The sequence below is a fragment of the Nelusetta ayraudi genome, unplaced genomic scaffold (genome assembly GCF_046127955.1).
Source record: "Nelusetta ayraudi isolate G7.1 ecotype Tasmania unplaced genomic scaffold, CSIRO-AGI_Nayr_v1 ptg000089l, whole genome shotgun sequence".
Taxonomy (NCBI): domain Eukaryota; kingdom Metazoa; phylum Chordata; class Actinopteri; order Tetraodontiformes; family Monacanthidae; genus Nelusetta; species Nelusetta ayraudi.
The window spans coordinates 2,630,468-2,644,912 of NW_027466139.1; the positions used below are offsets into that span (position 1 = coordinate 2,630,468).

Genomic DNA, 14,445 nt, shown 5'->3' on the forward strand with positions numbered 1-14,445 from the left:
CGCGGCCCTTAAAAATGAGATGGCCACACCCCCCCAGACCAGACTTTTCTTTTCTCTGCAGAATGGCCCCAGGTGTTGGGCATGTGACCAGTAGGTTTGTGTGTTCATAGGAAACTTGCCAAGCATGATGATGATCAATATTTAACCGTCATGCTCACAATATTTCTAAGGGTGATTGTATGTTGTTTTGGGTGGTGGTGGGGGGCTTCTTGCAGCCGACCTGTCACATGTGCAAATACCTCACACACATGTTGGCCCTCAGGTAAAGTGGGCTTGGACTGGTGTCAGGTTGTTCAGCTGCTCATGGAGTGGTAAAAGAATCTCGTGAAAATAACACCAACCACTAAAACCATTGAGTTGGTGGAGTGATTCTTCCATCTTCTGTCGCAAATAACATCAGGGGTCGGAACGGTTCCCTACGCGTTCCTAACAGTAATGAAAAGGAAGTGAGATGCACAATAACATGTTGTGTTTTTGAATGGCAACGCATTAGAAAACCCTGCAGGACGTGAGTGTGACACTCAATCCGAGATCAGCATTCCAGGACATCTGGAGAATCTTGTCGCTCTGCATTCTTCCCAAACCAACTGAACTACGCCAGAAGGTCAACTGGAAGCTCCAGACTTCATGTTTAAATACATCCGTTTTTAATCAGATTCAGATTCTCATGCGGTGCATCTTCAATTCAAGGTTAGTTTTGGTTCCCTCGGATTTGAAGAACCTGAGGGTCTGGCTGGACCTACACTTGGTCTCATCAGAGGTTCTCGCCGCACAGTCGCTCTCGCTCAGCTTGTCTCTTTCATCAGAGATGCGTCGTACGGTGACGCTCTGTGGAGCAGCAAAATGTCCGGACAGCAAGGCCACACAGTCACTAAGCTTCGGTGCGGGTCCAAGAGGTCCTCGCTGCCTAGGCTGTGGATCAGCATAGCCCTTAGCCGAGCATCGGTAGCGTCGGCTAGCCCGATGGCCTTGATAAACGTCCCGAATGACTCATACCAGCGGGGCCACGGTACCGGCGGTTCGCCGGGTAGAGAAAGAAAGGGAGGCAAGGGTGCAAACGGGAGCTCCATCCTCGTCGCCAATGTTATGTCCAATGACACGTGGATAACGGCTGTGTGCTCACTGAACTTTATTCAAAAGTGCCGCTATTACAGTGCACGTGTTCACCTGCTCGGGCAGTGACGTCACGCCCCTCGTGACCCTGTCAAGCCCTGTGGCTTAAAGCCATACATCACAGTCGGTATGTTGAAACTGTTGACAGCTATCTCCTGATTCTGAGTGACGCTGTCACACCCAGTGGCCGTCTTGCCGGAAGCAGAATCAGCTGCCGGGGTTTTATCAACGCAGGAAGAGGGACTGACGGAGGTCCTCTGGGAAAGCAAGTTCCACCTCTGTGCACCAACACAGCAGAGAAACAAATGAAACAAGTCTGCAGGATTTTCCTGCATGCTTGTGAACAAGATTTAAAAATGGATCATCTTAGTGATGATCGTGGAGCTCGGGCTGCTATATTGAACCCCTGACTTCTACATCCTGGCATCGACGGCCACTGTCCTCCCTCACTGATGGGATGATGGGAAATAAATAGAAACCGTAAATGGCAAGTGTGGCAGCCAGAGTGTGGTGCAAGTGGTGGTGGAGGAGCAGCGACATTTCATGTGCATTACAGGATTTTTTGGGGCGGGAAAATGAAGTAAAATTTACTCAGTAAATTAGTACTATATGACTATATTACTTAGTATTATATGAGATGAGAGAAAATGTATCCTATTTAATGAAATGAAATGGAATTTTGAAAAATAAAATTTTTTAAATATGCACTTTTTTCTTTTTCTTTTTTTTTTTTTATAAATACACACACACACACACACACACACACACACACACACACACTTTACCAACTGGTGCAAACTCACCGCAAATAAATAATTATCAGCCTGGACGCTTCTGCCTGAGGGCATCTTCCACTCAGTTTACTGATATTTTCTCACCCCGGCTTCTGCCACCATCTCGCCACAGCTCTCAGGGAGGAGGATTTTTTTTTACCGGAGAGCAGAGAGGTGAGGTAGGGGACCAGCAAGGTGGAGCCGAAGGCCGACAGCATGGAGATGGTCCTGACCGGAGCATGCTGGACGTAGACACCGTCCTCCAGGGTGCATCCTGGGAAACGTAGGACCGAACCACCCGCAAACTCTCCCGGGTCAGAGAGATAGTTCTATTAATTTCATATTGATTCATAAGTTAAGCTTCACATTGACTTGTGAAACTTTTTATTTGAAATAATCTGAATCTGTTATCTTGGTTTTGTGCAATACCCTCCCAGCAAAGGAGCCTCTAGCCTGGATTCTTTGACACTTTTTGGCCTGAAAAAAAATGCAGTTTTTCCTGCCGCTCTGTCCTTCAGTCAAAACTTCTGCTTCAAACCAACTCATTACGTGAAGAACGCACACATACCTGTCATGGCCTCGGCTCCTCAGTAGGAGGAGTTCTGCTTTGAAGAACTTTTGACAACACCCTTTGAAGCAAAACAAAATGACTGTGAACATTCATCAGAGAAACTAAGGAGGGAGGGGGGGGGCTTCCTGGGGTTGTGTATCACCAGCATGAAGTGGGATGATAGTCTGACAATTCAGAATTTTCACGTAATAATCGAGTAGAGTATAGCCAACAAGTAGCAGCGGCGGCGACAGCGGCACCAGACAGGGGCGACGGCGAGCTGGAGGACTTTTTAGGGAACCAGCAGGAGGCCTCAGCTCACAAGTGAAAATGGTAAAGCCGGCACAAACATCTTCAGCGTGATGCTGCAAAACTGCTTCAATGCTCTGGATATTGTTTAAAATGGTCCTTATTTTTTCACAATGAACGAGATGGATTTATATCACAACGTGAATGAAGCTTCTCAATAGGACCAGCAGCTTGCAGGACCTGTGTTTTAATGATAAGAGTGCACAAACAGCAGATTTTTAGGACTGCACTGCTCCTCACTGGCCAGCAGAGGGCCGCAGGAGCGCTGCAGGGTTCTGTGCTTGGCCCTGCTGCACTCTCTTTTTCTGAGGAATGTAAGGCTGGCTTAATCGTTCATCATGATTAGTGAGAACACAGAGAAGCAACAGCAAAAGTATTTGTTGTGATCGCTTGTATCTTAAAGTCACTATGTTTGGAAAAATTAGTCTTGGATAAGTTTAAAAATACTGTGGAGTAAAACTATTGTGTTTGTTTTTTTCAACAACATTGATGAAGTATGATTCACATTAAATTTCTAGGTAGCATTTTCAGTGTATTGTTGGCGATTTCTGCATAGTTTGTGTTGGAGCTTCAGTAGATCGTCTTCCAAGCCATTTTTCTTTCCTTCTTTATTTATCAGTGAAACAAATACATGAAATGACAAGTACAAAAAGACCAGAAAAAAAAAGTTTTGCTCAGAAAAACAAACAAACAAACAAAACCACAGTGAAAGGGAAGTGGGAGGAGTTATGTGGATTTGGCGGCGGCTGATCTTCTGTTTGGCCGCAGCGGCGACTGGACGTTCCACTGCTTGGGGCCTGCAGCTCTGAAACAGCAACAGCGAGAAAAAACACAAAAGAATCACAGCAAATCACAGGAGACCTCGGCTAAACCCCCCCCCCCCCATCCCCTGCCGACACTCACTGCTGCAGCTGCTCGTTAGAGCGGATGTGCAGAACGTCCCCTTCCCCTCCGACACCTGAGAGGGCGACAGAGGGCACCAAGTTGTTGGCAAGAGGCTCAACGCAACGCAACACAACACAACACACCATCTTTAAACACTTTATAAAGCTTAGAAAGAAAATCTTTTACTTGGTCCTCGGTCACAGAAGATGGCGCTGACTCCTTCGTTGAAGGTCAGGCTGATGTTGACGCCTACAGGAGGAAGAGGAGAAGGAGAAGGGGGCTTATAACACGTCCTCAGCTCAACATCAACACATGCAGGGTGGAGACTGATGCAGTCGGGAGGAGGCTCCTACTTTTGGGTGTGCTGATGGCTCGGTTGAACGCCTGTCCTTTAGGCATCACTGGGGGGAAGAAGACGACAGGTGACAGGTTTACGTTGAGTTTCAGAATAAAACAGGACTGGGAACTTCTGAACGAGGCTCCTGAAAACAAACAAACATTCATTGCCAAGGCTGCCAGGCTGTCCTACCTGTTCCCTCCAGAGTGCTGGAGCCAGGCTGGAGGTTTCCCACTTGCATGGGTCGGAGCACACGGCTGCAGAGAGACCACACACACACGCAGGTCACTGGCAGTGCACTGACTGAGGGACGGGGACGGGGACGGGGTTGGTGCTGGATGTTCACACTGACCTGTCGGTGTGAGCCAGCCGGGCCAGCGGTCTCCTGGACGGCGGCGGCTGCGGCGTGGTGAAGTTGAGGGAGAGGCGGGTCTTGGAGCGGAGCGGCGAGCCCTGGACCTCCGGCTGCTGCTGCTGCTGCTGCTGCTGCAGGGACCAGAACCAGAACCAAGTCAAGTCAAACCTGAGAGCTCAAAGTGGACAACAGCTCGGAATAAAAAGAAATGCTGAGGCAAAAAAAGGACTCTGGCAAAGGTGCAGTACGTTTTCTGGCCACATGGGGGAAATGTCATTTCAAAAAGGTTCAATAAAACACTTATTTATATGTCAATATTGTGCACATCTATATATAATGTGACTATCTTGTTTGCTCCTTCTAAGTCTATAAATATTTTGATATTATTTCTTTTTAATCAATATAATCTCCATTTGTTTCTACTGTATTGTTGCTGCAAATTTCCCCAGTGTGGGATTAATAAAGGCTACTTCTTCTTCTTCTTCTTCTTGTTAAAATGAGGAGACCTTTGCCGCCGGTGTGGTCTTGCTCTGCCCCGCCAGGCTGCAGTTGACCATCTGCTCCTCCAGCTCTCGCTGCTTCTCCGCCGACTTGAGGATGAACTCGACTTCGGCCGCCAGCTGCTCGTCGCTGGAGAAGAACACCTTCACCTCGTTCCTGTAGTCCTGCATCACCACCTGGTGGTGGGGAGGGAGAGAGGCGTCATCGGGCGACCCGATACCCGACATGTGTTGGACGTTCTCGTTGGGTTCCGACGGCGGCGACCCACCTGCAGGTAGGTCATGAGTTCCCCGAGGACGGGCGAGCGCTTCCGCTCCAGCAGGTTCTTCAGGCTGATGATGAGAGGAACTGTGTGCTCTATGAAGACCTTCTTGTGGACCTGTGGGCCACCAGCGGGAGGAGACGTGAGCTGCGGGACCTCCACCTGTCCACAGACAAAGCCCTCTGACCGCTGCTCACCTGCTGCACCACCTTCTTCTGCGCCGCCTGCAGGACCTTCTTGGTCATGGTGGCGATGCTTCCCTCCTCATCGCCGTCCTCCCCTGCAGCGCCCCCTGCTGCTGCTGCTGCTGCTGCTGCACTGGACCCGGTGTGCAGCTTCATCTCCTTCAGGCTCAGGATGCTGAAGGTCTCAGACAAGATCTCGGCTCCCTCTTGGTCCAGGGGAAGCTCCTCGTCGGCGAAGCACGCTGATATATGGGAAAAATGATGAAAAAAACGAATGGGATGGAGAAGCAAAAACACTGAAGCAAGTTTGATCACTGGGCTGCACTGAGGAAAACAGGAGACGCCAGAAAGTGTAATTTGACATGAAAACATGCTGCATAAAAACCATCAGGAGCCAGGAGAGAAGGTCAGACCCGTCTTGGACGTCGCTGTCATCATTTATGAAACCAAAACTGAGCAGAACATGGATGCGGTTCTCACCCAGGACCGTCTGGTTGATCTTGTTGCTGACGTTGAAGCGCTGGACGTCAGTGAAGTTCTCCAGCAGGAAGCGGTAGATGCGGAAACGCTTCTCCCGGTGTTGGGCTCCTTTCAGTGAGAAGCGGACCTTCTCTCTGCAGGCCAGAAGGAGAGGAATGTGAGGGGATGGAGAAGGTGAGGAAGCAGCAGCAGCAGCAGCAGCAGCAGCAGCAGCAGCAGCAGCAGCAGCAGCAGCAGTGTGGTCGGTGCAGCACCTGTCGCTCTGGGAGAACTTGTTGTAGGACTTGTGCTTGCTGTAGGAGTTGAAGTGGAAGATGCCCTCGATGAAGTGCTGGCTGAACATCTCGGGGTTGTTCTTCAGCAGCAGGTGCAGCAGGCAGTACTCACACAGGCTGCCACACAGGAAGTAGAGGTGTGTGTGTGAGAGACACACGGTTTCTCCACCCTGATCCCTGACCTGTGTGTGATTTATTTACCTGGCGATGGCAGGAACTGGGTCCACTAGCGCCACCATGAAGCGGAAGAAGAGGGAGCCTTTCCATTTGATATATTCCTCCTGAGTGAGCAAAGAGAGGACAGTTTGCTGGCCAACCATCAGAGACTCGGTCCAGTGCGGCAAAACAAACTTAACCTTGACCTCGTCGACAAACCGTCAGTTTTAGCAGGAGGCTGTAAACACAGGGCTAAACCTGCAGCTGGAGATGGATTTTGAAAATTGAAAATTTGAAGAAAATTGGCCATTTTAAAATCAAAGAATCTATAGATTTTTTTAGTAATCAAAATGCAAATAAAACAAAACAAGCTTGTAGGCATCTGGATGGTGAGCTGCAAATACCTCCTGGTTCATCTAGACGCAGTAGTGTATTAAAAAAAAGTGATGTGAAAATCTGAAGAATTAGGGCCATTTCAAATTCAAAGAATCTGAAGATTTTTTTACCTCCTGGTTCCTCTGGAGGCAGTAGTGAGTAGTATGAGTATGAATTTTTTTTCTTCTCTTAGCGCACTAACTGAAAGCAGCTGGGTGAATTTCACTTCCATCTCTTTCAATGTTTCCATTCCAGTGAAGGTGTGAAGGCAACGTGCAGCACCTGCAGCAGGCCGGTGAGCATGATGAGCGTCTGCTCCCGGACCACGGCCTCGTCGTCCCGCAGGCAGGCCGACAGGTTGGGGATGTAGTGGTCCACCAGGTTGGTGTAGCGCACGCACAGGTCGCACATCACCACCGCCACGTTGCTGCGCACCGCCACCTCGGTGCCCAGCTCCAGCTCGCGGGCAAACACCGGCAGGTACTTGTGGACCAGCTCCTCACGCTGCAGACACAGCTTCCCTGCAGGACCGAGGCAGCGGGAAACAGTGTCATTGTTTGGTTGTTGTTTCTTTATGTTTCACAATATAAAGAAACGTGTGTGTGTGTGTGTGTGTAAGTGTGTGTCTGCTTTACCCAGTGAGATGACTCCGTGCGCTCGGATCCTGGTGGTGAAGGAGTTGGTCCTGAACTGGGACAGAGGCAGCGAGGCAGGAAGTTCCTCCTCGGACCCTGTCAGGAACCAGCAGGGAGAAGTTACAGGGAGTGAGGGAGGGAGAGAGAGACAGAGAGAGAGGCCCCTCCTCACCTGCCAGCCCATCAGAGTGCGTGGTGAGCACCGACTCCACCAGCAGCACCGTCCTCTTGCTGACCTTGGCGGGGCAGTGGAGCGAGGCGGCGCCCAGAGTGTGCAGGTGTCTCACCTGATGATGATGATGATGATGATGATGATGATGATGGTGGAAAAAACAACAACACAACTTGTTTTCCAGCTGCACAATTGATGATGGAAACATTTTTTTTTTCATAGTTTGTGTCTGTTTGTGTCTGTGAAGGTTCATCCAGCCTCTTCATAGAAGCTGAAGCTGAAGATGAAGACAACTGGACTGCTGTTGGTGTGTTGAAGAAGCCTTTCAATGTTATTTCTTTAATCTGATTAATTTGGTTTACTGAATTTGAGAACAAAAAATGCACATCTTAAAATTGATTGAAAATGATTTCTGACTAAAAACAAACAATAATCAAATGATTAATGTGGATAAAAACTACATGAACAGTTTGACCATTAAAATTAAACATTTTCCTACAAAGGGAATTCCGTGATTCTGGAAGCTCGTTGTGATCTTTGGCTGCAGCTGCAATGCAACTGTTTTGCAAGACAAAGGCAAGACTTTCCAACATGACATGGACCTGACGCACTGGAACCGTTCAACGAAGAGTTGAGCCTGAACTCCACCCACCATCAGCTCCTCGTTCAGGCCGTCGGTTCCGTTCACGGTCAGGATGATTCCGGCCAGGTAGGCCTCGCTGGCCGCCACCAGCTCGCCGCAGTGCTCCGAGAGAAAAGCCTGGAACCAAACACAACAACACGACGAGGGTCAAGGTTGTGAGCGCCCCCTGCTGGACGGACAGGTTGCCCGCTGCTCTACCTGGGTCTGCTTGATGTCGTCACTGCTGCCCAGCTGGCACAGAGTGTCGATGGCGGCGCTGATCATGGTCAGGGACAAGGAGAAGGTCTTCAGCCAGGACAGCAGCTCCGCTGGGGGGAGGGGCAGTCAGAGTCAACAGGCGCCCTCCTGTGGCCGCACCTCTCGCCTCTCACCCACACTCACCCACGATGCGAGTCCTGGTGTCTTCGTTCAGGTGCGCTGCGCTGTCTCCCACCACCGACAGGATGTGGCAGCAGGTGGCGACGTTGACTTCCTGCCCACTGGTGGAAAAAAAAAAATCAAAGCAAATCAACAGGTGAGGGGTGAGAAAGTGAGAGGGGTGCGACCCCTGGAAGGGCCTCGACGACACGATGCCAGCTTTAATCCTCACAGTGATAAATTAAGCTGCTGCTGACGTTAACTGACTGCTAGCACACTTCACAGACCAATCAGGTGGCAGTATTCCCCGCTCACCTGATGACGCCGTCGAAGGCGTCCAGGATCTTGCTGCAGGGCAGCTCGGCCGACAGGGAGGCCACCTTGGAGAGCAGCAGCCAGGCGCCGGTGGCGTGCTCGGCGTCGGTGTGCGAGATCAAGTTGGCGATGAACCTGGAGGTGAGCGAGTTCTTCTTGGACCAGACGCCAACGGCCCTGCTGAAGTATCCGCTGGAGATGCAGCAGCAGGACGAAAACCGGGTCAGTCGCAGTTGTAGGAGAGGAACGAGGACCTTCTGCAGGAGCTTCCCGGAGGAACCTACCTGAGGTCCTGGCACTCGCTGCAGAGCAGACCCAGCAGGCTCCAGGTCAGCCTCTGAGCGGCGTCCAGGTGGCGCCCGGCAGAGTAGAGCTTGACCTGGCTGAGCAGCACCTGGTCCAGGCTCTCCAGGGCCTTGTCCTGCACCGTGGTCTCCATGTCCAGCACGGCCGGGATGATGCCCTGCAGCCAGGCCTTCTGCACCACGGGACACTCTGGTCTGACCTGGAAGGTCACAGACAGGAGATGTTAGGAGAAGGTCCGTCGTGTAGCTTCCTGGAGAAAGAAGACGGTGGGCGGAGACTCACGGCCAGCAGCTCCCCCAGACACTGCAGGGCCTTCTTCTTCACGGAAATGGCCGGGTCCCTGCAGCGGTGCGACAGCGTCGTCAGGTTGTCTGAGGTCACCGGGATCACGCCGTGCTTCAGGAGACCCACCAGTGCCTGAGGGGAGGAGGGGGTGGAGCTTCAGGGACGCAGCCAGGAAGAAAGCCTGGACTAAAGGTGTGTTTTGAATCTGTGTTCTCGGACCTGCAGCGCCGACTTCCTGATGGTGGTCCTTGAGTCTTCCACCCGCCGAAGGAGAAGAGCCAGGTTCTCTTTAGCTGCAGACAATTTGGAATCTTGCACATTTAAAAGCATTTACAAGTGTAAAGCAAGGACTTGCAGTATCTTTCAGTTGCACGCTGCAGGGCTGACGTGGCTTCAACGAGGGTTCGAGGTCTTACCGTCCGAGCCGAAGCTGTCGGTGGTACACAGCTCCACGGTCCTGAACGGCAGAGTGCGGTAGGTTTTCTGAGTCTGGTGGCCCCCTGAAACACACACACACATAAATGTTACATCTTAAAGTTCAAGTTCAAGTTCAAAAGTTTATATGCACAGCAGAACAAACAAAAAAAAAAACACAGATAGTGGAGAACAGAGGCGCTTCCGTACCTTCCGTTAGCTCCACCTCCAGCACCGACGGGGTTCCAGCTGATGGAGCAGAACAAGTTTAAAGGTGAAGTCGACACACCGCTGCTGCAAACATGCACAAGAAAACAACACAATGATCTCCTCACTGGCAGAGAAGAGGTGGTGCACGGCCTGGGTGGCGTTGAGCGAGGGCAGCTCCAGGCACTGGGCCAGGCAAGCCAGGGCGTGGCCCTGCACGGTGGGCGAGCTGTCCATCCTCCGGCCGAACAGCACGCTCTGGATCAGGAACTTGTGCGACAACACGGTCGCCAGCTCCTCCTCCTCCTCCTCCTGCTCCTCCTCCCCTCCCTGCAGGTCCCCCTCCTGTGGTTGTCTCTCCGGCTGCTCCAGCAGCACCATCACCACGTCCACCGAGAAGAGACGGTGCACCACCTGCAGGAGACACGGTGCACTGAGACGGTGACGGTTGCAGAAGACACAGACATCTGTGAAAGCAAAATGCTCTAAATAATCAATCCATCTGCGATTGAATCTGTCCTGCAAAAAGGCTGTTAGCTGAAATAGGAAAAGAAAATGATTTACTGCGTAATATCACTTGATTGCGCCTTAATTCAGCACTGCAAAATAAGAAATGAAAGCATGTTTGATCCGTGCTGATAATGTATCAGATCCACTTTGGCAGTTACTGTATCGGAAGTGAAAGAGTTGCATTGGGACACCCCGAGTAATTATAGAAAATTCAACAACACCCTCTTGTGGACGTTGGGGGTTACTGCGTACTTTATTCATCGTGCTTGCTGCACAGAAATGCATCCAGATTTCTGTTTTTCGTGAAGGCTGGCCACTAGAGGGGGCAGTTCCATTACCTTGGCGCTCCTGGAGAGTTTGGCCAGCCACTTGATGAAGGAGGCGTAATCTTTGTTCTCCATCTGAGCCGTCAGCATGCCCACGGCCTGAGCGCCGTGGTTGCGGTACTCGTTCCTCTCCACCATCTGCACCGCAGAAAACCAACGATAGTGAAAAAACCCCACAGCATCATGGTTCCAAACAGTAGCACGTTCATCTTGGAGGAGAAAGAGATACCTGGGAGCAGATGTGCTGCAGGAGGATGTGTAGTAAAGGCAGCGCCACCTCCTTCAGCTCGCTCACCAGGTGACTGCAAACCACAGAGAGTCGTGAATGACACTGTGACTGGGTGGACTGGGGGCGGGTGGGCAGGTAGGGGGAGGGGTTACCAAACAAAGTGGATGGCCTGCTGGCGGGCGGCGAGGACATTCTGATTGACGGCCAGCAGCGACGGTTCCCCTCTGTTGGCTTTGTTCTTCATCAGGATGACGAAGAGGAGCCGGTAGAAAATTCTCTGCAGGGACTTCACAGAAGAGGAGGATTTATTAATTTCTATTTCATGACTTCATTTTATTGGCTGAAAATCTAGACTTTATTTTTTTTTTAAACATTTTGAAAATTCGATTGATTTTAACTCATATTATGAAATATAAATTCACACCTTCTGCCTAATCTTACTATATATTATTTCTAACAACTCATAGTTGTGCAGCATTTCGGGCTCTTACTTCTTTCTGGTCTCCATGTTTCGGCGAGATGAGCAGCTGCAGGCCGTAGAAGGCCATCTCAGGGATGCTCCTCAGTTTGGTGATGTCTCTGCAGGACAGAAGAGACATCAGCTCAGTGCAACTTCGATCTTTATTCCTTACATTACGAGTCAGAGAACTCACTGCTCAGCGGTGAAGGTCAGCTCTCCGACGACTGGCTCAAAGTACAGCATTTTACTGAAGAGCTGCGGGACAAAAAAAAAACAACAATAAGGTGAATGGCTGAGGAGACACAGGGGACACTAGGGGGTGCTAAATGCACGCGCTTGCGGAGGCCGCAGAGGTTACCAGGGTGCAGTTGCTGGCGCTCTGCTGCTGGTCTTTGAGGGGGAACGTCTGCAGGAGTCTGAGGAGGCTCTGGACCAGGAGAACCACACCGTCTCTGATCCTCAGCAGGTCCTGGTTGGAGAAGTGGATCTCCTCCTCTTCCTCCTCCTCCTCGTCCTCGTCCGTGTCCATCTGAGGAGACAGCCAGAGGACACATTGGCTTTCCATCCATCCCCTCCAACTCCATCTCACGACTCCTGGAAGGCAGAACCGACCTGAGCCGCTTCTTTACGTTTCGGTTTTGCTCGTTTGCTGTCAGCCTGCGAGCTCTTCAGGCCGTCCTTCTTGCGTTTCCTCCCGGAGTCCTGCGGCCAGCAGTGGGAGGCCAGGTTGGCGCACGTGTCCAGCAGGACCTCGTGGAAAACCTTGTTGGCGATGCTCCCTGGGATGACACGTTGGGTTGGGAAGGGTAATAAGAACCACCATTTTTATGATGCCTTTCTGTGTGGAGTTTTCATGTTCTCTCTGCGCCTGCGTGGGTTCTCTCCGGGTTCTCCAGCTTCCTCCCACAGTCCAAAAACATGCATGTGAGGTGAATTGGGAACTCTAAACTGTCTGGAGGTGTATCTGTGAGTGCCAATGGTTGTCTGTCTCTCAATGTAGCCCTTTTTTATTATGACTTTTTACTATGACTTTATTATGGTTTTCTCACCAGGGATTCCCAGGAGCAGCACGTAGATGGAGGCGGCGTGCAGAGCGCTCACTCTCTGCTGGACGCCGGCTGCTTTGTCTTTTCCCGGCAAGACGAAGGAAGAGAGAACGGCCACCAGGGACTTGATGGACACCCTGCTCTCGCCCAGCATCGACCACACACTCTGCGTGGAAGTCGTGTTTAGTCAGATTAAAATCTTGTCCCACGGGAACTTCTTGCAAACGGAACATCTAAGTTATAAACAGACACAGACTAAGTGTAATTCAGTTCTCACCGCCGAGGCTCTGTCTCCACCAGTAGACTGGCGTTGGTCAGCGGCGTGCACCAGGAGACACTGGTACAGGGCCTTGAACGCCTCGTCTCGAGCGGCTGCTGCCGGCTGCTCCTCCCACTCCCCCTCTTCCTCCATCGCAACATCCTCCAGCGCCTTCTTCTCTGTGAACTCCAAATCCCAGACTTCATCCACCCAGGCTGAAGGTTCCCACAGCAATCAACCGGGGGAAAAAAAATCAACACAAACACATCTCACTTCAGACTCCTCCAATCCTTTAAACACACAGCTGTTCCACACGATAACAAGGACATATTATTGTGGAAAAACAACAACAACAGCAATAATAGTAGTAATTAAAAATGGTAAATGGACAGCACTTGTAAGTGCATGTTAACCAATATTGTGACTTAAACACTCTTCACCCGCATATACCTGTCGTGTCGAATTTGAGTGAACGTATGTAATATAAACAGCATTTGTTTTTATTGCCTATTTTACTTAGCTCGGTTATTAAAACCGCTGTTTCAGGCTGTCGGTATCCGACTTAAAGGTCAAAGTAACGTCACTGTGTGCAGCGTTTGTTTGAATTTTCATTTTGTCATACTATAGGAAAAAAAAGTTTTTGTTTTTTTCTTTTTTTCTTTTAAGCGTCTTTTTTGACAGGCGCTTTTTGTCGCCGACAGGGAGTCCCTGGTTAGCAAAGACTAGCAGGACAGACCGTGACATCGCTCATGTCGGTTCAAGATTATCATTATTATTTTAAATCCCTGTCAGATGGTAAAACGGAAATATGAAAGGAGAGTCACCCTGCGAAATGTCTTCTAGCTTCAGAAACTTCAGCGCGGATATCAAATCCATCTTGTTTACGCTTTGAACAAGCGCGCCCAAAACTGCATTGCCTTTGAGCATGCGCAGTGATATATTTCTTCTTCGTGTGTTTCTCTATACTGTTTCTGTGAGTGGGATCGCCCCCTGTTGCGTGGAGTACGAATCGAACTGGGAACCTTTTGGTTAGAAAACCTAAGTAATGAGTTTAGCTTTACGTTGAAAGAAAATGTTCGTGAAAAGATCGTATAAAAAGACTTGGTGATCAGCACGTTGAAGTAGTAATTGGAGTTCGACGATCATGCTGACATGATATTAATCGGTAATTAATGCACACCAACTCGAATTTTAATGAATTAATAATGATATTTTGTGTTTGACCATAGTAAAACAGTTTATTTGGCCAATACTTAGCTGTGAATAACATCTGATTCTCTGTTGTTACTGTTCTGTTAATTGCTCTGTTTTTTTGTTGGTAGTGTCGTTGCACGTTGTTGTTGGTTAGATCTGAAGAGACTTGAAGAATTCGGGGGGGACCTATAGCGTCCTGCTAGTGGGGACACGTGATCTGAAAGTTAAGGCATCGTGTTTTTGTTTCTCAGCGGCAGCTGAGAGGGAGGGAGGGTTGGTGGGAGAGGGAGGGGCAAGCTAGCTGTATATCGTCAGAGCTGTTCGGAAGTTGTAAAAAGTTTATCTTAAAATTAAAAGCATAAAAATAAAGCTGTCATTCAAACAAACGGGAATTACGACAGAACATTTGCTGTTTAAAATATGCCGTTTAAAATAACTTGGAATAGTTTATAGTGACATCTGTTGGCTATTGTTTTCATACTGACGCCGTCATGAAGACATTTTGCGTAAACTTTTAAGCCAGGTTTTACT

At 49.8% G+C, this 14,445-nt stretch overlaps 1 protein-coding gene across 3 annotated transcripts; it reads right to left on the bottom strand.

Moving 5' to 3' along the window:
- Nucleotides 1-3,336: 3,336 nt before the first annotated feature.
- ncapd3 (non-SMC condensin II complex, subunit D3) lies at nucleotides 3,337-14,366 on the bottom strand. Of its 3 annotated transcripts, none has more exons than XM_076046107.1 (35): nucleotides 13,545-14,366; nucleotides 12,739-12,935; nucleotides 12,465-12,627; nucleotides 12,028-12,194; nucleotides 11,774-11,944; nucleotides 11,609-11,670; nucleotides 11,447-11,534; nucleotides 11,108-11,241; nucleotides 10,956-11,028; nucleotides 10,739-10,864; nucleotides 10,019-10,304; nucleotides 9,894-9,932; nucleotides 9,686-9,769; nucleotides 9,489-9,562; nucleotides 9,267-9,401; nucleotides 8,963-9,183; nucleotides 8,679-8,870; nucleotides 8,388-8,485; nucleotides 8,205-8,314; nucleotides 8,016-8,123; nucleotides 7,364-7,478; nucleotides 7,192-7,287; nucleotides 6,839-7,077; nucleotides 6,227-6,306; nucleotides 6,005-6,142; nucleotides 5,751-5,884; nucleotides 5,283-5,512; nucleotides 5,092-5,202; nucleotides 4,829-4,999; nucleotides 4,320-4,441; nucleotides 4,160-4,224; nucleotides 3,984-4,031; nucleotides 3,817-3,879; nucleotides 3,649-3,703; nucleotides 3,337-3,550 (listed from the first exon to the last, which is right to left on the bottom strand). In XM_076046107.1, exons 1-35 carry the CDS (start codon nucleotides 13,645-13,647, stop codon nucleotides 3,472-3,474), a joined length of 4,377 nt encoding a protein of 1,458 aa, XP_075902222.1. In that variant the 5' UTR covers nucleotides 13,648-14,366; the 3' UTR covers nucleotides 3,337-3,471. The 3 variants fall into 3 exon arrangements, with proteins under 3 accessions (XP_075902222.1, XP_075902220.1, XP_075902221.1); XM_076046105.1 differs by having other exon boundaries at nucleotides 4,320-4,450; XM_076046106.1 differs by having other exon boundaries at nucleotides 4,320-4,444; nucleotides 13,545-14,364.
- Between the last annotated feature and the right edge of the window lie 79 nt (nucleotides 14,367-14,445).

Excerpts from the sequence above, each read along its gene's own strand:
- ncapd3 (XM_076046105.1), bottom strand. The coding sequence starts at position 13,647 with ATGCTCAAAGGCAATGCAGTTTTGGGCGCGCTTGTTCAAAGCGTAAAC. Across the intron at positions 9,184-9,266 it reads GTCTGGGGGAGCTGCTGGCC|GTCAGACCAGAGTGTCCCGT; the intron begins GTGAGTCTCCGC and ends GTGACCTTCCAG. Across the intron at positions 8,124-8,204 it reads ACGACATCAAGCAGACCCAG|GCTTTTCTCTCGGAGCACTG; the intron begins GTAGAGCAGCGG and ends GTTTGGTTCCAG.